This window comes from Ischnura elegans, chromosome 10 (genome assembly GCF_921293095.1).
Source record: "Ischnura elegans chromosome 10, ioIscEleg1.1, whole genome shotgun sequence".
NCBI classification, from domain to species: domain Eukaryota; kingdom Metazoa; phylum Arthropoda; class Insecta; order Odonata; family Coenagrionidae; genus Ischnura; species Ischnura elegans.
This window is the reverse complement of record NC_060255.1, coordinates 75009929-75033054: the sequence shown is the minus strand read 5'-3', so window position 1 is coordinate 75033054 and position 23126 is coordinate 75009929. Positions and strand designations below refer to the sequence as shown.

The window sequence follows — 23126 nt, the reverse complement described above, 5'->3', positions numbered from 1 at the left end:
AAAGAGGGCGTTGTGGTGCACCAGAGGTGATTGTGGGTAGTGCAGAGTTTATAAAAGGGAGAGACGAGAAGGATAGCTCTCTCTCTCCTACGGTCTGACACGAGATATGTCAAATAGTGGTGTTCAGTGACAAGCAGCAGCAGCCAAGCTACGGCACGTGGAGGAGGCAGATACGAGGACAGCTCTTCAGGGGTGGCGAGAACATCGGATAAAGGAAGTAAGCTTGGAAATTACCAAAGCCCGAATTGATCCTTTTGTGTCCAGATTGTTCCACCCTTTGAAAGTCCCAAGTGTACTCCCCACAATAAGGCCCTAGTGAATTTACTGTTGGCTGATTTTAGTCACGGCCCTGCAAGACTTAAGTGCGGCACGTGGTGAAGCTTGAGCATAATATCTGAATGTTAGTGTCACTTGGCGGATCATTGAGCCCGACTCCAATACGGGTGGCCACTTGAACAGACTAACGCCCAATTTATACTTGCTTTGCACGGAAAGTTTTTTTTGTGTAAGTTTGATGTCACTATTTTTTACGTTGCTTATTCGCCAAAGAGCGTGGGTATATTTTGTTGTTGGAAACATCAATTTTTTATAATCATTGAGAAAGTGCTTTTGTAATTTTGAAGGAGAAGCCGAAGGTGAATATTTCATGTTGGAGGTGACGCCGATGGATTTTGGAACGGGAATTTATTGTGTGTGTTTGGGAATGCTTTAGTGTCAGTGTAAATTTTGGAACCTATGGTAGTTCAGTTATTAAAAATCAATTGTAAAAGGGAAGTCATTGAAGTTATTTGTTTTGCTATTGCCACGATTTCCTTAAATCCTGTTGTAAGTGAGTGTACGTGCAGGCACGAACAATTGGGGAACTTGATTTTAAGCCCGGATACGGTAAGTCTCCGTAGGGGCAATTTTCTATTTTGGGGGAGTGGAGAGTTAACAATCACATGTACGGGGAGATATCGAACGGGAGGCGAGCGGGCGGCTCTCGCGGTTTGAACCGTTACAATACGGTACTTGGCAAAGCATGACATAAAAGTTGAACCCACAAATCCCAAGATTGTAATTAATAAATATTTTTTCCTACAAAAGATGCATGCGATTGCGCTGAAAACACAACAGAACTGCAATATAATAAACAACTACATCAGCAGATGTCAGAGATTTCAGTGAGAAGCAGATGCCATTTAGGTGTTCAAATTTCAATCTACATGGGCTGGGCCTTCGAATAACATATAGTAATAGTTGAAATAAAAAATTGACCACAAACATTACTGGCATGGCTCAATTTGTTGAGAAACTTTTTTTGAACCACAGTAACTTTTGAATAAACCAATAGAATATATCCATCATGAAAATGATATTTTTATACTTTTTAGGTTTTTTTTTAAATAAGAAAAGAGTGTGTTCAATGTCATTGAATGGCATTGGCTTCTCCGTAACCTAAATTACACCATAGCATAGCAGAAATTTAGTCAAACAAAATTTGAGCTCCCAAATAGCTAATTTCATAATAATGTATTAGCAAATTTTTTGGATTCCTTTAATTTAATTATATTGCTTTTCTAGTGCATAATATTTGTAGCCAAGTCAATGCCCAAATTTGATACTAACCTCTCTGGCCTTTCTAACTTCCTCTTTGGGGAGCGGTGACTTGGTTGGCGTGGGCATTGATGGAGGTTGCTGCTTCTGGGCCTTGTCAAGCTCAAGGAAGAGTGTGCGGGATTTCTTTGATATACCTGCAATAGAAATTTGCAGCACAACATGCATTATAGCCATATCAGTCAGTCACTTTCACACTGCAGCAATACAAAGCATGTCATTTGGTCTAGTGTTGGACTATTACTTGACTTTATTACATGGAAAATTTGTACATTACTGTGAAAATGCAGTGAGTCCTCGTTTAACGTCACTTACCGTTCCTGAAAAATGTGACGATAAACGAAATGACGTTAACCGAAACATAATATCCCATAAGAAACAATGTAAAAAGTAAATATTGGCTCCTAAACCTCACAATTCCTACGCGAAAAAATTTTAGCGTATCAATTGTGGGGCATTTTTTACGATGGGAATGCCAAACTATGGCATAAATACGAGTTCCTGTCTTCATCGACGACAATAGCAGCAGTGACGTAAATCCTTCTCCATTTTTGTATCTTCCCGTACTTGCTTTTCGGCCTTGCTATGGTGGTTGCCCGGGTGAGCGTCGCCTGGACATCATCATCGCTGAAACATTATCGCAGTTACAGGAACCAAAATTATTGTGAACACAGCGAAAAAAGGGACGACAAAAACTCCGAGTTCTACATGGAAAAATTCCTTGAAATCACTTTTTAGGTTCCTGAAAACCATTATGTCAAGTAAAACCTTGTGCACCTACCTAAGAATGAATTTTGCAGAAAATTTGCTTAAACCGTAATTGCAATTAACAATAAACACATCATTTTACACTTCATTTAGACTGACTGTACTATCGCCCACAAAACGAACAACCTGCAACGCCCACCGCTTCGCGTTTTTTCTCGCGCGAAATTTAACAGACTTGACGTTATCGCGAAGCGAAGGTGCGATAAACGAATGACGATCTCAAAATTTTCGTGAGGTTATCGCGAAATGACGTTAAACGGGGTGACGTTGAACAAGGAAGAGCATTTGAAATAGCAATATATCACATTACCCACTCATTGTCAGACCTGAAGTCACAACTAAATAAGATAATTTGTGAGATGGATGAAAAAGATATGTTATAATAAAAAAATTCTACTTCATTCCGCCATTTTCTCATGACTTAAATATGCAAAAGTTGTGGCCCATTTTTCATGTTTTAGTGATATCAATTTAGTTCTGGTTCATTAAGTCATTCAGAGAGGCCCGATCCTGGACCGACAGAATCTTTCATCAGAGCATTAATCACAACAAACCATGTGGATGGGCAAGGCCGAGAAGTAGCGGAGAAGCAGTGAGCCACTCAGCAAGAATGTGCAACGCCATGAACTTGTCAGCTAAAAAGATCCTGATGATATTTCACCATGATTACATTAAGTAGTAGGCAGCAGATTGAAAAATGGAGAAATGTGGGTCTCTTTATTATACAAACTACTAAAATCGACAATAATAAAAAAGTGGGGAATGAACTCTTATCCTCATTTTTCCTAATCTCTAATTATATCATTGTTCTCGGATAGGCATCAGGGGCAACCTAGAATGTATTCTGGGCGAAGACCCTGACCGCCTAAGCCATGTCATAGAATTCATTAAGAAAACTGGCCTTATAAATTCAATTTGATTGGTTTAACTTTTAAATCAATATTCTCAACAGTGCCGCACTAAACTGAAAATATAGTATGTGCTCATGTCGCAATTTGATTGCGTGTGGTGCCAATAACCTTAGTTGTCGATGTACCCGTAACCCCAAACCCACATCTATTATTGTTCTCACCAGCCTCAAAGACACTCAGTTCCTCCTCGCGTGCCTTCTTCACCTGCTCCTCCCTTTCCTTTTTGAGGTCCTCAGTCACGTCTTCCACCAGGTCCACTCCAGTCTCACCCTTCTCAAATCGCTCCTTCAAGGACCTTGCCCTCTCCGAGGGCTGCCTCTTCACTCCATTGCTCGTGACAGATGTGCCCTTCTCACTCTCCATCACAGCCTGCTCATACATCTCCTTCGTCTTACCAAGCTTACCCTGAATATTTAGAAGCGCAAGTCATTTAGTCCATCATTTAATTGCAAGACAACCTCAGATATATAACATTCAACATTCAAAGAAATAAAATATCGTGCAAGTGAGAATTCTTGCTTAAGGAAGTCTATTTTTATCATGATTTCAAGATGACTTGAAATTGCAGACATTATTATTCCATTTTTGCATTCCACACCTGAGGTTTAGAAATAAATTTAAAGAATAAAAACAAAAATTTATTTTCAAAAAACATTGACTGTTATCTATTGACTAGATTCATAACTTCATCATACTTTTAAAAAACCATAAGTCTAATTAATTGAACAGGGAGTTACACTATGAGAGAAGGTAATGAAATTACACATGAAAAAGATCACAGATTCTACCACAAATTCAAGAGACGGGAATCAATCTTACCAAAAAATATTAAAATTGAATCAAAAATTGAATCGAAGAATTAATAGAACTAGATTTCATTGAATCAGTTTTTGTTTTCATGCAAATATTTGTTGATATGATATAAGCTTTCATACTTGAAATACTTTAATTCAGAATGAGACCTGAACTTAGAGTGATCCCTTGCAATTTTAACTTATGTTTCAATTTGACACATAGAACTTAAAAATCTCTTAGGGATAGCTCTGTCATGAGGTTGCCAAGTTTTTCTGTGAAAATACAGTCTCTTTGATCTAGAATCCCACCTGAACACATTCTCAAATATTTTCCCTGAGTTAGACTAAGACCAAAAGTAATCATTTTGAGCACAGAAAGTTCTTCCGCTGAATAGTATTTTCAATCACATGATCTGATTTGGTGCAAATTAAATCAGAGGAAAATTTTTAATGCAACATTTTGAAAGGACAATTACCTGGAAAAGCCTTGACCTTAACCTCTGGATTTCTTCCTTGCGCTCCTCTCTAAGCTCCTCCCTGGTCTTGCGTACTCCATTGGCACCTACACTTTCCCACCTGATAAGAAAATTGAGAAGGATGTTCAATGTCAGAGTCAAATTAAATAATAAGAATTAAAGAAATAGCCACTCACAATTTGATTGATTTGGTCAAATGCATACAACACCTTTTTCATTTTCCACTCAAATCATGGGCGTACGTAGATCCAAACAAAACATGAGAGGGGGACAAGGGACGATGACACTCCCAAAATGAGGAAAATTAAGGAAAAAATGAAATTCCCTAGTCTGAATTTGTTTAATGAAACATAGATAAGGGCATGGGCCAAGCTGCATAACTCACTCCCTCACAATATTAAGGGTATAAGCTTTCTGAATAAATTCAAAACTGAACTGAAAAATTTTGTGCTCAAAAAACCGCTTTATACAACAGAAAATTTTTTTTACTTTGCAAGGAAAATCCTCCATAAGGTAAAGTCTGTATAATACAACTGTACCATTCTATGTGTATATAATGTGTTATGAATGTATTGTGTGATATGGGCAATTTTCTTTTTGATATTCTGTAAATTTAATTTGATTCAATTTGACGAAACTATGCAACTATTCTTGCCTAAAGTGAATAAAAATTATTACTATTATTATCATGAATGCAGTATTCAGAGATGCTCTTACATACATAATGTTAATTGCATACATTTAAGCATAAAAATGTCATGGGGTGAATATAAGGAAGGGGGACCAGAAAGCCACAGAGACTCCTAAAATTAGGATCTATAAATACCATTATGACAGAGTATAACTTCATGCTGTGGCTAGGCCCATTTAATTTTTTGTTGATATTTCTTTATTTGCCAGAGGAGAAGGCACATTCAATCCTGAGGATTAGCGAACATAATAAAGCATTTCAATTGATTCGACAAGCGTAAATAGAGTTAACTAAATGTTTTCATTTCTTAGGTTCTCAGTATATCATATTTTTTGGATTCTCAACAAGAAATTTTTTTTATCATTAATTACGTTCGAAGAACAGTGATGTAATTATTTTATAAGATAAACTACAGCAAACACTTGGTATGAAAAATGCCAACATAGTAATCGGCTCCTCCTTTCTTCCGCCGACTTTCGCTAGGGGCGTAATGCAATGATGGTCGCTGGCCGTAAATGCGGCCTGTGAGCGGCCATTTCGCCGCCAGGGGTGTGACGCGTGGCTGTAGCTCGCGGAAAAGTATTGTATTCCTGGATAACTGTTGAGCGGATGTTAATATGGAGCGAATTTTGGCCCCAGAGGACAGCAAAATTGTGCATTACCCCTGAAAATGATATTACTTCAAAAATTCGGGAAAATCTAATGTTATTGCATTTATGCTCTTTGAGCCACCTCTAAATGTTAAACAATTGGGCTGAAATTTTTAGGATATCCATACTGCACCCCATAACATATTTTAAGAGGTAGAGATAAAAAATCTGAGAAAAACTAAAAAATAAGCAACACCCTAAGGCACTTGCAGGTACTCCTGACTCAGGTGTGCAAAAAATTGCATTATGTCACGGCTCAAACTGTAAAAAAAATCAATGAATTCTCTCAATTTTGTAAAAATTCTATTTGTTAATGAATTATACTAACTTTGTTTTCATGTCATCCATTTTTCCAAAGCTGACAGGACGCTCTTTTTTCTTGTGCCTAGATGATTTGACAACTCCACCCTCCTCATCGCCTTCTTCTTCCGATGAGGATGCTGCTTCAGAGGACGAATCAGACTGCTCAAATGGCACTCCATTGAGGGAATCGTCAGTGACACCAATGTCCATGCCTTTCTTCTGGAACCTTTGTAAAGCATATATTGTGTTTCAGATAAGACAAATTCAATGAAGTGAAAAAATACAGAGGTATGTAATTAGAAATCAAATTTAAGTAATGGCCAAAAAGAAACACATATGTATTTACTTTGAAAATCTCTCAGGAAGACTCAGGACTCGATATGAGCAACTTAAGAGGATCTGTTTTCAATTGAGTTCAATTTGGTTCATAAATGTATTAGCTCAGTTAGCATCTTTATATTACTTGAGGTAATTATGGTGATTTTTCAATCCCAACCGTTTAACCTTTAAAGTTCCGTGCAGACCCACTCAAACACATTTGCTCCTTCTCCTACATTTTAAAACCTTTTTGGTACTAAAAATTTAAATTAAACACGTTGCGTATGGATGGCGAGAATTCTCGTCATATTTTACCCGAACGTTCCGGACGGATGACAAAGATTCTCGTCATTTAGGCGCATCAACCTAAACAATTTTAAAGCGTACAATACGTATTCATTAGTACATTTTCAGTTGTTGTTCGTTATTCATAATGAATTGAAGCATCATAATGTTTGATTGGGTAAAGTTATATTCTAAACATTAGCTTTTTAACCATGTTTAAACAAAAGGCATTACGCCCTAATAGGCACATATTTCCAAATCGGCATTCCTAGGAATTTAAATACCCCAGTACGCAACGTGTTAAGCAGATGCAGTTATTATATTTCAAAACTAGGCAAAAACTTTTTTATTTTCCTGATACTTTGGGGAGGGATCTATCCCCTCATCCCTCCCATAATTACGCCACTGATGAACAGAATATGTAAAAATGAAAATTCAATTACTTAATACATTTCATGCAACCCAACGTTTTTACCATAGCCTTTTTTGAACATAAATATTATCCTGCTATAAAAACATAGGATTACCACAGAAAATACAAAATTACAATTTATAACTGCAAACATTTATAATTATCAATTTTAGACATTTGAGAGAGGATTACAGATCATTCTTTTCACTAAATAATCCAAAAATTAGCCAGAATTCCCATTCACACATCAATTATTTCATAGTTAATTTCTTACCTGGCAAGTTTACTTAGTATACTGGGTGATCTTTTCACATTAACAGCACTGGATGACTTTTCCAAACTGGCATTAGAATCCTCAGATGGATCTTTTTCAAACACGCGGAAGCGAGATTTCACATTTAGAGAGCTCAATTCTTCCAAACCAAGGTCTGGCTTGTCTGAGGCTGTAAATGAAAATGGAAATCCAATTAAACAATGAAAAATTTAACATTAAGGGTGATTCATACTTATATTCAGCAAAAATGTCTATTTTGGCTCCAGATGGCACAGAATCCTCCGTATCTAATTCGTATGCACATAGTATCCATTGAATATCGCCCCATCGCTTTTCGTCAATGGATACTATCTGCATACGAATTAGATACGGAGGATTCTGTGCCGTCTGGGGCATAGTTGAAGCAAATTTTAACAGTTGCCCATCAAAAACTTACAAAATTGGAGTTTCCAAGAATATACACGGGAAAGGTTTAATGGATTATTATAGCAATTATGTATTACTTTCATGTAATGGAAAATAGAAAAATCCATTTTTCACCAGTAAGCTCTTCCATTACATACAGAGTTTAAACATTTTATCGAAACTTCAAAAATACATGACCACATAGAGTGATGAAGATCTAGATCTTAAACTTCATTAACATCTGTTCCATTGAGCTTTTTACAAATTCTAATAGAGTAAAAGTGGTGCTTTAGTCATTTCTGCTGAGTTTATGACAAAATTATTTGTTAATTTAACAAAAGAACCATTCTCTTTCGCAAATATTTGACATAAAAACAAACAAAAGAGGCATGCAGCAACATGATTAGTAACATTAGACACATGAGTGGTTTTATTGTGAACAATAACCTTGACAAAAGAATGAGATTAAAGCTGGATTGGTGAGAAATAGTCCTAAAAAATGGAATTGGCAACAGTATTTTATATCACACGGTGAACTGCTTTTAGTCTGATAAGGAATAACATAAAACTAACAATTTGAATATTATTGAAAGCTATTGAAAGTTTAAAGAAGTTGGGAACCTATTTCAAACCACATAACACCCCTCACAGAGAAACAAAGTCCTCAACCAAGGATGATGTTAATTTCATCACCAAATAAATACATACTTGCAATTTGCTTTTTGGGAAAAAAGAAAACTGCAAGTGTGTAACTATTTAAAGGATTATGTAAATCAATATTATTTCAAATAAATAGTGGTATTATCAATGCTCATAAAAATCTAAGACTCAAAATAATGATCAATATTATGGAATCGATGCAAAAATCCAGAAGAATATGTAAAATCAACATAACTTCTGCAAGATATTATTAACAAGGCAATATTTTTGCAGCATTTAAATACCCTCAACCAAAATCGTCACCAATTTAATGCTTCTTTTCAAACAAATTGAGTTTACTCCACTGTCAAATCCTCCAGCGGCAATAAGAAATCACTTCAAGAAATTTTCAACTCCCAATTCATGATCAAGTTGTTCAAATCGAGGAGTGCGATGTAAATAAGTGACTATGCTGATTTCATGAGAAGATGAGTGTCCAACCTTACACCTACAGCCACCAAAGCTTACAACATGCAGCTACAAGTGCAAACACCAGGTTATTTGCACTTCACACCATCAAAAAAAGGATAATATCAATGAGTTAATGAGTGATCAGCATCATTTATCCACAGAACCATTTCCAAATTGGCTTTTAAAGTGTGAAAATTCCAGAGAGGAAAAAACATTCGCCTAAACCAGGATATGAAACCACATCTCCCAAATTTGCATCATGTGTTCAATCAATTGAACCGCCGACAAATGTCCTCTTAAAGTTAGCAAACATTCCACAAAGGAAGGAGATACATAGGCAGTTTAAGTGGTAGAACATGGCACAAATTTGGTAGATCTGGGTTTGAATCTTGATCAAGGCAAAAGATTTTTCCTCCAAGGTATTTTGATGGTGACTCCATAAAGGTATGCCACTGATGATTAGTACACAGTTATTCTTTTAATAGTGATGTTTAAAATGCTTGACATCAGTAAAAAGCATAGCCATGATTTAAGCTGGGCCTCTCCTATGTGGAGGAATAGGCAAAGAGCTCAGCCCCAGCAAATTTGTAGGAAAATGCATCAATCAATTCTACCTTAGGGAGAGGCACAGCTACCTTGCAAGGTAGCCTAGTAGATAGGGCGACTGGCTAATGACCCAAGGATCCTGGGTTTATATCCACACGAGGCCTTCAGATACCCTATAACAAACTCCTCTATGAACGAGATAGAACAAGAAGAGGACAGGCCCCCTATTCTGTATTACTCAGCTTTACATGGATGCATCTTAGGATGAGGTGAGCCCTACCATCACACCATGTTTCAACAGTAAGGTAAACCAACCTTACATTTGAAACACTGAGTGAGAAAGTGCTAGTTGTCCCAGCCTCTCCTCCTATGCTATGCCCTACACATTAGTACACCATCAATTATTTAGGAGGTAAATGACAGTGCAGAGAAATTGGTTAAATGCATAGATAAAGGCAATCCCTAAATCTAATCTGAAAAATCAACACTTACATTAAGTGCCATGGAAAAAAGTTCCCTGGGTCTTAAAATCAATTTTATTAAAGTATTATCAGGCTGTTGCTATGATTGCCATAGTAATTTGCTTATAGAAGGCTATCAACAGTAATTGCAAGGAGAGAGAGAGAGAGAGAAAAAAAACAATAAATTTACTCATTACACATTCTATATTTTTTTTAATTTTACACAAGATGATTGTAATAACTTTCAATATAAATTCGTTCTTTGATAAAACTGTGTAGCTAAAATAAAAGGAAACTATAATTGGAGAAATTAAGTATCCATAGGCATCATTTTTGTCAAAAGAAATTAAGTGTGTCCTATTCCACAGAGTTCATCACATCCTGGTTGAGAAAAATTTGCAATTGAATAAGAGAGAGATTGTTTTTGAATAAGTTAACTTTTCCGGCCAAAGTACCACTTTCCACCAGCTTGCTGTGAAATCTTGTTAGTACATTTAAGATTACTAGCTTTTTCCTCCGTCAAATAAATAGCCAGGGATTTCATCTTTGGTCAAAAGTAAGTTAATGTACAGTACAATGTAATGTAAATGTAAAATAATGTATGTAAATGTAAATTAATGTAAAGTACAATGGGGGAAATTTTTTCCCGATACATTTGCATGGCTACTGTTAGTTGTGAGAAAATCAGTTTCTCTCTTAAGTCATGCTCTACATAGGCCAAATTCTGACTGGTGAAACTTAAATCGTAGGGGTGGATTTCAAATAAATCAATGTCTAAGATAAGGAGAAAATGATCAGTATGAAGAAAAAAAGGGATAGGAAGATAGATAGGGAGAATTTCTGGCCAAAGAATTATATTGAATGTTTCAAAGGTGTTGATTATCTTATGAGCCACTACTAGGTGACCAGCACCAATAACAATTGGGACATGCAAGCCCTGGTTCTCCTACCTATCGGACTCGTATGGTCAAATAAAGAAGAAGACAATCTAACGCATTTGAATTTCCCTCATCGTGAACTACAAATCAGGAATGAAATACCATCCAAAGTGAAATAATTTTTCTTAAAGACCATTATATCAGCAAACTTCACCCAGATACTTTGTTCCCTAGCAGAACTTAAAATATTTAGACATAATTTTTTAAAATTGTCATAAAATAAAAATGAAATGCTCACATAAATCTAAGAATACGGTAATACCTCTGTAGTAATAATTTAGGAATCCAAATCACAGCAAAGTGTAAAATGTGGGAAAAATTAAAATGAGAAATATTTACTCAAACAAGAAAGTAAAAATAATGTTAAGGAATTATAGAGATTCCTTAAATGAAAATTCAATGTTTTTTTATAATAAAACAAATAATCAATGATACTATTATTTTATCATAATCATTTAAATGTTTCATGATTAGCCTTGGAACTTTAATGATGGCAATCAAAGTTCAGATCTGAGCAATTGAGGATCCTTTTTACTATCAATGTCGGTTCAAACATGTTTATTGAGTTCTAATAAATACAATAATTTGTTCCTCAAGAAAAAATCTATTTTCTGTAACTTGCTTTTTCATTTCCATGTGCAGTGTAATGATGCCCAAAACTCTACTATATCAAAATGGGCAATGCAAAGGAAGGTATGACTCAAGGTAATGTCGATACGAATTACTTTCATGCCCTTCTCAAATTATTAATTCTTTGCATACCTAACTCAAGACTAATTTAATCATTGAATAGGGTGATTTCCTTTTTATTTTTATTGTCTAAATCGAAAGATTATTACTCCTGGAGTACGTATTTCACGCTTTTAGATTTTTACATAACGATATCTATTTTTTGCGATTAAATGAAAAGTGAAAATTTTCAAGCGCGCGAAAACACGACGGATAATTATGAATGCCGGGAAAACTCCGTGTGACGTCATTCTGGTTCCCGCTGCCGCAAGTGAGATGACCTTGGGGCGAGGCTCTGAGGGCTGATACGACACAGGATACTAGCAGGTAGCCGAGTACCATGCTAGCTGGTAGTGCTTGGCTTCAATAAGGATTATTTATACCTTATCAAACGAAGAAAACTTTCCGACCTTAGCCAGTTTTAATAGGTGATTATTAAGAGACGTTTCCCTGAGCTCTGTGCCTCATGCATGCATTGGTAACCTCAGACGATGTAAAACTCCTATCAACTAGTATAGAAACTAGGTCCCTGTGACGTGACGTGGAGTGGCATCGCATGGGCGCCAATCTGGCCTTTTTCAAATGAGGTTAAAATTGACCCTTGCCATTCGTCTAAACCAGTATTTCTAAAACCAAATAATTTGTATATTATGAATACACTAATGGTGGGTAACGAATCGCAGTCAATGCCTTTCGTTTTCTTTGATGAAGGAAACTACCCTATTCTTTTCATACCTAACTCAAGACTAATTCAATCATTGAATTCGAAAACCTGCCAAAATTTTACCATCAACATTTTTGTATCTCCTATTCTTGGGATTAAATGTACTACCAAAATTCCACAGGCATTAAAAATGCACCCCACCACGCAGAAACACTTTCAAGGTTCATGCTTCAGATTTGATTAATCTGGCGCATCCACTACAACTGCCAATTAGTGCAGACATAAAAGATGAGTTGGGAGATGATTGGTTATGGCTCCACATGCTTAGAAGCAGTAAGGCCAAAACAAAAAACACTCAAAAATGAATTTGACCCCTGCCTCACCTCTTACCACATCAGGGGGCAGCTCAACAGGTTGATTCTCACGAATAATCATCTCGGGCTTCCTCGGTCGCACTACAATGCGTTAATAATTTTACTTTCTTAAATTGCTCATAAAATGTATAATAAAATTACCAATCCTGTGATATGCTTATGGGAGAAGTACATAAAACTTGACTTAATCATAAGTAACTAAATCTAGGATATTCAAACTTCATTTAATTATGTAGGGTACGTAAAAAGCTACTTTATCACCTCAAAGATCATTCTCAAATGTAAGACATCTGAAGTTATAGCTATGTATAAGAGATATAAGTTTAATAAATGACTGAAATATTGATACAATTTACAATCCAAAATAAGAATTAAATAAATGACCTCGTAATAAAAGCATTGGTCTTACCTGGTCCCACATTCTCAGTTTCAACAACCACCTTTGGCTTAAAAAGTTCTTTGAAGTGAGGTTTACAATACAGTTGACCTTCGTGACTGCTATAGATGTCAACACTGAAATTTGAAAGATATGGCCTTGTTACAAACCATGTGCTAGTTTTTATGTATCTGCACATATTTTAATTGCATATATTATACACTTGACTCTGAAGCTATTTTGCAGTGCAACAATAAGTATGGGAGATTGAAGAAACAAGAAATTTTGACAAAGTATTTTTTTTTCGATGATTCCAAAAAGAAACGTTCATACGAACTTGGTTGTTATGAAACCTCTGATTTTTCAGTCCTGCAAACTTCGTAATAACGGGAGTCTAATGTATGTACTGAGGTGAATTACTCTCCTCTACCTAAACTATCTAACCTATCCGTTAAAATACTCAAAATTTATAATAGATCTGACTTCCATTCCAACTTTGGATTTTTTCACAAGGTAATCGAAGTTGGAATTCATGGATGCTGGAAAATAGTCAAATAAAAATAAATTTTTCCATTTATACCACGGGAATAATAAAGATTGAAACATAGACTTTTGCAGCGAGATTCATTGATGTCGACGACTTTCAGGAGCAGCTGCATATTGCGCATTGTCACTCAAGCTTTCGCGGCCATTACAGGTTGCGTCATCAGGCACTTGTGCACGCAGGTTGTCAATTGGTTGGCTGTCAAAGGTTGGTTTCAGCTATGATTCACCTGCCCGCCGCACCACAATGGGGGATAGTCCGCTCGCCGCACAAGGACAATGCTGATATTTCTTCTGACGTCAGCGTCACTCTTACCACTCCACTACCCTGGTGGAGTGAGGAGGGTCAGTGGCGTAGCAAGGGGGGGTTTTGGAGGATAAAACCCTCCCCAGAGCTTAGATAAATTTTAAGTTTACTCTATTTTACTTAATTGGATTGATATTACTAATAGAATAGGGTGGGTATTAATAAAATATCCTTCAGGAAGCCGTAAAACTCACCATTTTGAATCATTTATCTTAATATTCCGCAATTTTTCAATCTTGCACCTACCGCTTATCCTGGTAGGTATTCCGTACCCCCATACACCCCGGTATTAGTTGCACCTAAACCCCCCCTATAGCCTTAATTCCTAGCTGCACCCCTGAGGAGGGTAGACGAGTATATTAAGGGACAACCTTTTTCCAATATCTCATTCATTGCCAGATGATGCTACCTGTAATGGCCACGAAAGCTTGCTTGACAATGCGCAATATGCAGCTGCTCCCGAAAGCTGTCGACATCAATAACAAAGATTGCAGGAAAAAAATGAGAGCCATTGGAACTGTAAAAATTATTTTCGATTGCAATGCAGACAAGTTTACTCACGTTAATTGCTTGCTACACTCCTTACAGCGGAAACAGTTTTTATGCCACACCGCTCGCTCAGCTTTGATCTGCTCCATTTGAAAAACTTGCTTACAGCAACTTCTGCATAATGATGGACCAACAGTAGAACTTGCAGCCGCAGCCTAAAAAGTTTGTAGAAGGAAAGTCAATGCAAGTGTCATAAATATTTCATATTTAAATCTACATAAGAAGACATTGAATTGACAGAGTTAGTTAGCGGGAGAAAACCAAAAGGTCATCACCATATCTAGTTTTCAAGGGCTTTTCATGCAGTATGTTAGAATAGAATTATGTATATGGAATGTACACAAATGAAAGCAAATAGCAGCTGTATTATAGTAGAGCAAGAAAAGAGCAGACAAAAACTCTCACTTTATTTTTAGAAACAGGAATATAATATACACACATACCTACCATATCTTGCATATATTCACCATATCCTTAGACTATTTACAAGCCATTATATTTTATTTTTAAAAGTTTCATTGATACTCATTTACATTTCCCACATAGCAGGGGAAAACCCAGGAATATTTCATTTTGACCCCCACTATCCTTATTTGGCCCCAGGGCCCCATTTTGGTACCTTCCAAGAATAATCTCAATACATATTTGTATAATATCCATTGGATGCTCCTCGGATATGGGATACTTCGGGGCAGATATATCATATATCAAGGAATATCACTATGATATTCTCAGAAATTTAGAATATTCATAGAATATTCCAATATACCCTCAGGAATATCTTCATAATACTCATAGGATAATCCTCTTCGGTGGCAAAGTCCACTATGAAGGGATATAAAAAATGCACAGGAATACTGCAGCAGGCCAATACTATTGAATTTCACGATCACTCCAAGCCACAATCTCTATGAACTCGAGGTTGCTAGTATACGTATTCATATTGGTGGAATTGGGTGAAATTATTCCTAAACAATTTATATCTCCATGATAATTTTAAGCCTTAGGGCTTCTCAAAGAATTTATTCTTCCACTGACCAATACACACTTCACCAATAATCCCTCCGCAATCATGCATGATAGGAAATTTTCATTCATACCACCATGCACCTCCACCATCACACAAAAGCAACACAAAATGTTAAACCACTACATTACCCACCACACTGATACTAGTAAATTCATTCTACTCTACGGAGCTACGAGGTTACTATGTGTTTTGAGGTAACTTTTCAACAGAGGGAATCATACCTCATTAAATTGTTTTTGAACTTTAGACGAATCCACTGACTTGACATGGATAACAGTTTTCTTACTCAGCTCGTCAAATTTGTTGAAACTGGACCGCTGTAATAAAAGATGACATAAGAAGATTTTGATAGACACGTTCACATCATTATGTTCCATTTAAAGGGTCCCCCCTAACGTGTCAAACACTTATCCTATGAATTTCTTTATTTTCAGACTTGTCTTATTAATACACAGGATTTCATGATACTTTTCAAACACATTGACGTCCTATACTAAATGATACGTTTTTCAATGTCAATGCAATGAATTATTTTAAATTATGCCGAGAAATAAAATATATTTTGATTTATTTAGGATAAACTTTTGTTCATAAACTTTATATCTCTGCTACAATTGATGTTGATGTAGCTTGTCATCTGTTAGTATAATTTTCATAAGAAGACAAATTCCTATTTGTAAAAGTTAAATTATTAACTTAATTGGCCCCATTATGACAAATAAACTGCAGAACATATACTGAGAACTCCTATTTTTATTATTCAGGAAATAAAATTTGGTAATGAATTGTCATTACAGGACCCCATCTTTGAGTATATTTTTGATACTAAATCTAGATTTAAATGAGTAGCAGGAAAAAATTCTTGCTTTCATGGTTTCCGAGGCAGGAAATGTAATTGAAATATTCTGTTCAAAAACAACCTATGAAGCTATGTAACAACCTTTAAGCACATGAAGATTAAGTTAATTTTGAATACCAAAATTTTGATGTAGGCTTCAATTAAGAAAATAAAAGAGGGATTTTTTAAATAAAGACAATGTACTGGTTATCTGAGAGTGAATGCTGATGATACTACTCTACACAAATGGTAATAATATATCCCATAATTTTCAGAACTCCTGATTCACCACTAAAATGTAGACTACTTTTTTGTACTTGTACTAAAATTAAAAAATAGCATCCACTAATGGCTCTTTTTGCAATGAATAGAGAGCAAGTAAATAAATAAACAACTACGTACATTACATAGATATATGAAGAAATGAGAACAGAGTATTCCTAATAATAAAAAAATATGGAGGTGAAGCCAGTCATATTTTGAAGAAATAAGTTTTTGAGAAGGGAGGTAAAAGAATGATACATAGGCAAAAGGTCAAATGAAGTTTGGGGTGAAGTAAGTTGTACATTTTCAGGACTCTTTAAAAAAACAAACAATTGGGGAAGTTAACGGTGAAATGAAGTGGCTAAAGTAGCATTTTGATGATCATTGATGTAGGTTTTATGTCCTGGAATGTGAAGGGACAAAAAAGAATGTGTATCATTAGAATATTAATTAATTATTTCTGGGATTGCAGGTCAGTGAAAAGAAATGCAAAATGTTAGCCAATGTTTTAATATTATATTATATCTTCAATGGGGCTATGAATGAAGTTTACAAAAAAATAATATATTAAGATATGAACAATTTTTACGAAGATTTTTTTACAATGATAAAATAAAAATTATTAAAAAATGCTACTGTACATAAAAAAAGAAAAGATTGTACATCACTTTTATGGTAACTTTTATGTTCCTATAGGAAATACTAAATTCCTATATACCTACATAGTATTTTCCAAAACACTACATGAAACCAATGAGACATTTTTCCTAGGACATTAACATAACTTAAAAGTTGAGATTTTCACTAGGGTAATATAATATCGAAACGTCGACAAACATTTTACATTTCATTCAACTGACATACACTCCACGAAATAATTAATTACTATGTAAATTGAGGTCATGATGAAGACATTGATTAATTATTAGAATGGAAATTATTCTTCGCTAAAACTTTTGCGGGTGCTCATCATTATGATTAAAAACTTTTGGGCTATGTCTCCGCGTCAATTCTTGGGTGGCCCCAACGTTTCCCGACCGATGCTGGTCGCTTTTTCAAGGGATTATGAAGAGATGGGAATTTAAGATCTTTTATATGTATAGGTATCTCCTCCAACCTCCGGCTCCCCTTCCCCCACCACCTGACACAGAATTGACGCGGCGACATAGCCCAAAAGTTTTTAATCGTAATGGAAATCATTGCTGGTGGCAGAATTTAAGAAATTAAAATCTTGAATTTCTGGAGGCTTCATAGGGAGAAAATTCCATTTTATACACATTTAATGCATTTTTCCCCAGCAATACATTAAACTAATATTAGTAGTAAACTTTACAAAACCGCTAAGATATGTATAGCTAACCAAATACAAACCTGATCAGAATCATTAATCCTCCTCATGGTAGTACGACTGTCCTCTATATTGACTAGGTTGCAGTAGCTAGCCCTCTGAGCCATGCAAAAAGAAGGTTATGACAACATCGTAATGAAGAAGCCCGCCATGCCACTTATTACTCTATTTTGCTGTACAGAAGGCAAAATAGAGTTAAAGTGTGTTAATTGTCAATGCTAAATTCTTTTTAAAATTTCATGCAATGAGTAAGTTATTGATCAGCACATTTATTATTGATTAATTATCATGCATCCATTATCACAGGTTCATCACAAAGAGCATCTTTAAACTTACCTTATTGTTATTTGCAAAAGCTAACTACACTTCACAATGATAGATTTAACTGAAAATACTGAGATTTATTGTGGTCACAACCAATCAAGTACCATATTTGATGGCATAGGTACAATATGAGGCTTCAAATAGAAGTACTCTATTTCCTACAGCCACATCAAATGAAAAAAAATAAATATGACAGCTTAATTAGTCAACAGACTCCATGCAAAATTAGGATATCCTGGCTTTCATTCAGAATATTTTCAAGTAAACATGAGGGTATGATCCAATTATTTGATATTAATTCCAGTAAGGAATAATCTCCATTACTCATTACTTCTTCATTGGGTTAGTCCTTCTTTGAGTCACAATTAATCTCTAATGAATCAAGCAGCCCCTAGGTCAGTACAAATGATTTTTCATGCTTCTGGTTTCTTTAAGCTTGTGCTTCTTTGCCATGACTGCTACAGGTTTTCAATTCAGGTATCTATGACTTGCCTTTGAAATTTTAAATGCCAGCTTCACTAAGAAGTATCCTCACCAAAGCACTATCATAATGATGTTATATGTACTATCTGTAATGTTCAATTGCTTCTCCTTAAAAAATTTCCTTTTAACCCACCTCATTCATGAGCTGATGCACTTAGGCAAACAACGAACAAGAAAAAAAATTTTTGGCGTTAAATGAAATGGAGTTCACTATATCAGATGGCTAGTTTTGCACATGAGAAATTTTATCAGAAAGAGGGGATACATTCTTTACAAGAGAAGAGAAAAAATTAATTGAAGTCATGAGTAATGATACTGTCATAAAAGAGCCGACAATACAAATACATCTATCTACTGCTCCCTGATAATTAACTAATTTAGCATTCACTAAATACATCACATTATGAAGAGATATAATTTCCTCAACCAACACAGAACAAAGAGGTATGTTTCCACAAGTTTTTAATGATGAGGTTTGAATACTACCATCAAAGAATAAGAATCAGTCTGACTAGGAAGAAAATTAAGGCACAGATTTCCAAGGAAACTATCATTTACAGAAAAACGAAGGCAGTTATTACATATTGCTAAAAAATTACATTTGTTAAAAGAACCAGAACAACAAAAGTATGCAGTTCCCAATTTATACCTAAGTTTCTTGAGTTCGTAAAAATTATGAAATGTTTTCCAAAAATAAATATTATTGTTATTATTTTTACTAATACTTATGCATGCCTAGGTACCTGCCTGAAAACTGCATGCAAAAGTACAGCAGTGTTTTTATAACGTTACTTGAATAGAGAGACCAAATATTTTTTATAGTCAGAAGGAGAAATATCAACCACCCAGCAAAGAATAACCACTTAATTAAACAACCATAATCCATTCATGAACATACTTAAGAGCACCATTACCAATGGATATGGATTTTTCTTTCAAAAAATAATTTTTCCTTAATAATCCAACTCCATGAAGGTAGAGTTTGATGAAAGGATTACTCAATCAATCATAAACCTACAGGATGATACATTGTTAGTATACTTCTGATGCAGGATTTCACACATATGTAAAACATAGTACACCAAAGCCAATAATCTGACAATGCATACATGTATATACTTACTCCAATGCCAGTTTATAGCTCATATTCAATCTAGTCCTGGTCACTACTTCAATAAAGGTAAAACTAGATGTTTCTGGAGCGACATGGTAGAAGCATCCCATAAATTCAATAGTTAGTCAGTTAAATTTGTGGAAATTCATATTAATCGAATAATACAACAACTTTGAGCATTCCACATTATTTAGTGCACCTAGACCAGTCTTGATCACCACACCAAACATTCTGAAAATGACATCCAACACGTAGTCTTGATAGCTACACTTTGTGAGGTGTATTAAATAGTGTGGAATATACAAAGCTGTTGTAAAATTCACTTGAACCACTCCATCGGGAATGAAAGACTCTTCGCAGATACCACTTAAAAACTTTATAATACACACAACACATTCTTTAATGTTTTTACATGACAAATGATGCAAAACTTTGTGTGTATAATAAAATTTTGTGAGGAGTCTTCCAAGGATCTTTCATTTGCCAACTACTGCATGTAATCCGACAGTGAACTCTTCTTATGAAAGTATACCGGGACTAGCCACGGTGATAACTTTTTACGGAGTCACCCACAATGCACTAATAGTGCGAAAAATCCACAGAGGAAAAATCATTCGCCTTGACCGGGATTCGAACCCGGATCCCTCGATTTCCGGCCGAGTGCTTTAGCCAGTTAAGCTACCGAGGCGTCATTCTCCCCTGTGGAAAAATTTGTGGACTTTACCAGACAAGGTGGTATGGACTGCTGAGCATATGATGCGACTAGCAGTCCAGGTCGTGCGCATGGCGCCACAGCCGGAGAGCAAAGCTCGAACTTTGAACACTAGAGGTGTTCGCTCTGGACTTATGAAAGTATACCGGGACTAGCCACGGTGATAACTTTTTACGGAGTCACCCGCAATCCGGTATACTTTCATAAGTCCAGAGCGAACACCTCTAGTGTTCAAAGTTCGAGCTTTGCTCTCCGGCTGTGGCGCCATGCGCACGACCTGGACTGCTAGTCGCATCATATGCTCAGCAGTCCATACCACCTTGTCCGGTAAAGTCCACAAATTTTTCCACAGGGGAGAATGACGCCTCGGTAGCTTAACTGGCTAAAGCACTCGGCCGGAAATCGAGGGATCCGGGTTCGAATCCCGGTCAAGGCGAATGATTTTTCCTCTGTGGATTTTTCGCACTATTAGTGAACTCTTCGTTTAAAATACGATTTCAGAAAAAGTCACAGCTGCTTTAGTTAATTTTAAGCAATTTAACACTCACTAGAGCCTTGACAGATACACCAGTGATGATAGGTTCCCGGTTTGAGGGACTGAAATATCCTCCCTCACCATCCTGGCGGAAAGACTCGCTCTGGCGGCGTAGGTCAACCAATGATTTGGCCCTTTTCTTCTCATTTTCAACAACAACAACATGCCACATGCAAATGATGATGCATCAATCAAAACACGTAAGCATATACATGCATGAAATTAGAATTGGATTAATGATTTCAAAAAAGGCACATACAGTTATTAAAAGCAAGGGTTAGCCAGCTGCAACATTAACCCTAAGATTATTGACATATGGATTTTAGAGTGAAAAGCGTTGTCTGAGTTAGATTATTTTAAGTCCCAATGAAGTAAAACTTCAAAATTTTCCATTAATTAGATTGACGTGGATATATAGAATTATGGTAATCCATACATTGTATTTTTTTCTATTAAATCTTCAGAAAGGTGAAAATACAGAGATATTTAAGCTCTGGTCTTGGAAATGTTTGGGTGATTGGATAGTTGACTCAGAAGAAAATAACTATGTATTTCATAAATTCCAACTCCAGCCTCAAGTCTAGCAGTAAAAATTCTCAACTGAAATCACTTGAGTAAGCTTTTGAAAATGACAAAACTACAGTACGGTGAACAAGATAAACTTTAACTTCAATTGACTCCTTCATCTTACTATGAGAATCATCTGTTGATTTTTATAAAACCCAAGTCATCACTACAATTGGCGAGTTAAAAGCTTAATAACTTACCTCAACAGCTAAATTCCCAAACGTTCTTTGCTCGAGACGAGAAAATGACCTATAGTACTTGGTACTGCCAGAACCATAATCAGCCTGTGAATTATTATTTACATATAGATGCAAAACATAAAATAGAGAACAAGGCAAGAGGTATTATCCATGTTAAACCAGTACTTAAGTAAATATACAGACAACAGAAATATTTCCAATAACTAAAAGCAGAAAATGTTTTGGCATTCATATTAAAACACATGCACATGCTTATAAAACAAAGAATCCTCTTTCAGTAAAATTAGGATGACAGTTTGGTGAATTAAGATATAGATTAAAAATGCCTTTCTAATACTGCAAGAAGTAATGCAAAGCGAAACCTCCATGGAGCTCAAATTTATGAAAAATAAATACCCTGATATTTGATTCTCAATTCACCCCCATATTTACAGCCATTTTTACTCCCTCCTCAATAAATATTTCACCTCTATCACCCTCAAACTATTCAACTAGACAAGTTTATACTTCCTCGAATTTTCCTTGAGAAAATAAGCTATTTTAATCATCACTCCTAATTTTGAAGATTAAATCTGAATTTAAAAATTTGAGAATGAATAAATCTACAACATAATTTTTTCCTACAGGAGAAATGTAGATTCCTCACTTATAAACCTAACTGTAAAAAAAAAAAATTACTACATCCAGCTACCAAAATAAGTCCAACCTGTTCGACTAAGATACAAAAATATACATATGGAATCATTCATCTAAGTTTCATTCCATGCCAAATATACATTAGCGGAGGAATTACAATGAGTTATTGAAATTAATGTACACAGAAAATTCAACACAGATTAGTGATTTACGCAATTTTCAAATTAGCAATCCTTATATGTATTTCATACGACTTCATGAAAGTCTCCACTGATTCAAACGTCTTCATGCTTCTAATCAGAGAGTCATCCTCTTGACAATAGGGCAGAACTGGGTGAAGGTTCAATTTAAATTGCGTGGAATATTGAGAAATTTATTAAAAAACAATACCTGATTTTTGTTGCATAAACTTGTCAACCATTGAGTTCATCATCAAAAAAATAAAAAGTAAAACTTCAGGCTACACTATGAGGAAATCCATGAGACACATATAAAAGCCAACTTCGTAAATTTCCACTTCGTTCATAAACTACCAACCATGGTTTCAGCTGATTCGGTCATTGCCAAGGTCATCTTTATCATTTGCAAGATGACC

General features: G+C 35.5%; 1 protein-coding gene across 10 annotated transcripts in view; it reads right to left on the bottom strand.

The window, feature by feature from the left end:
* Positions 1 to 23126, bottom strand: part of LOC124166676 (microtubule-associated protein futsch) — a 78500-nt gene that overhangs the window by 41630 nt on the left and 13744 nt on the right. For 5 of the 10 annotated variants that reach the window (XM_046544313.1, XM_046544316.1, XM_046544319.1 and 2 more), the window contains 12 exons: positions 21896 to 21979; positions 21142 to 21270; positions 17984 to 18058; positions 15732 to 15827; positions 14493 to 14635; positions 13115 to 13218; positions 12715 to 12786; positions 7479 to 7647; positions 6215 to 6415; positions 4546 to 4645; positions 3437 to 3680; positions 1609 to 1733 (listed from right to left, as the gene is read on the bottom strand). In XM_046544313.1, coding sequence (XP_046400269.1) covers positions 1609 to 1733; positions 3437 to 3680; positions 4546 to 4645; positions 6215 to 6415; positions 7479 to 7647; positions 12715 to 12786; positions 13115 to 13218; positions 14493 to 14635; positions 15732 to 15827; positions 17984 to 18058; positions 21142 to 21270; positions 21896 to 21979 — 1542 coding nt within the window. The remainder of the gene's footprint in view (positions 1 to 1608; positions 1734 to 3436; positions 3681 to 4545; positions 4646 to 6214; positions 6416 to 7478; positions 7648 to 12714; positions 12787 to 13114; positions 13219 to 14492; positions 14636 to 15731; positions 15828 to 17983; positions 18059 to 21141; positions 21271 to 21895; positions 21980 to 23126) is intronic. The other 5 variants (XM_046544322.1, XM_046544323.1, XM_046544314.1 and 2 more) reach the window with 4 other exon arrangements.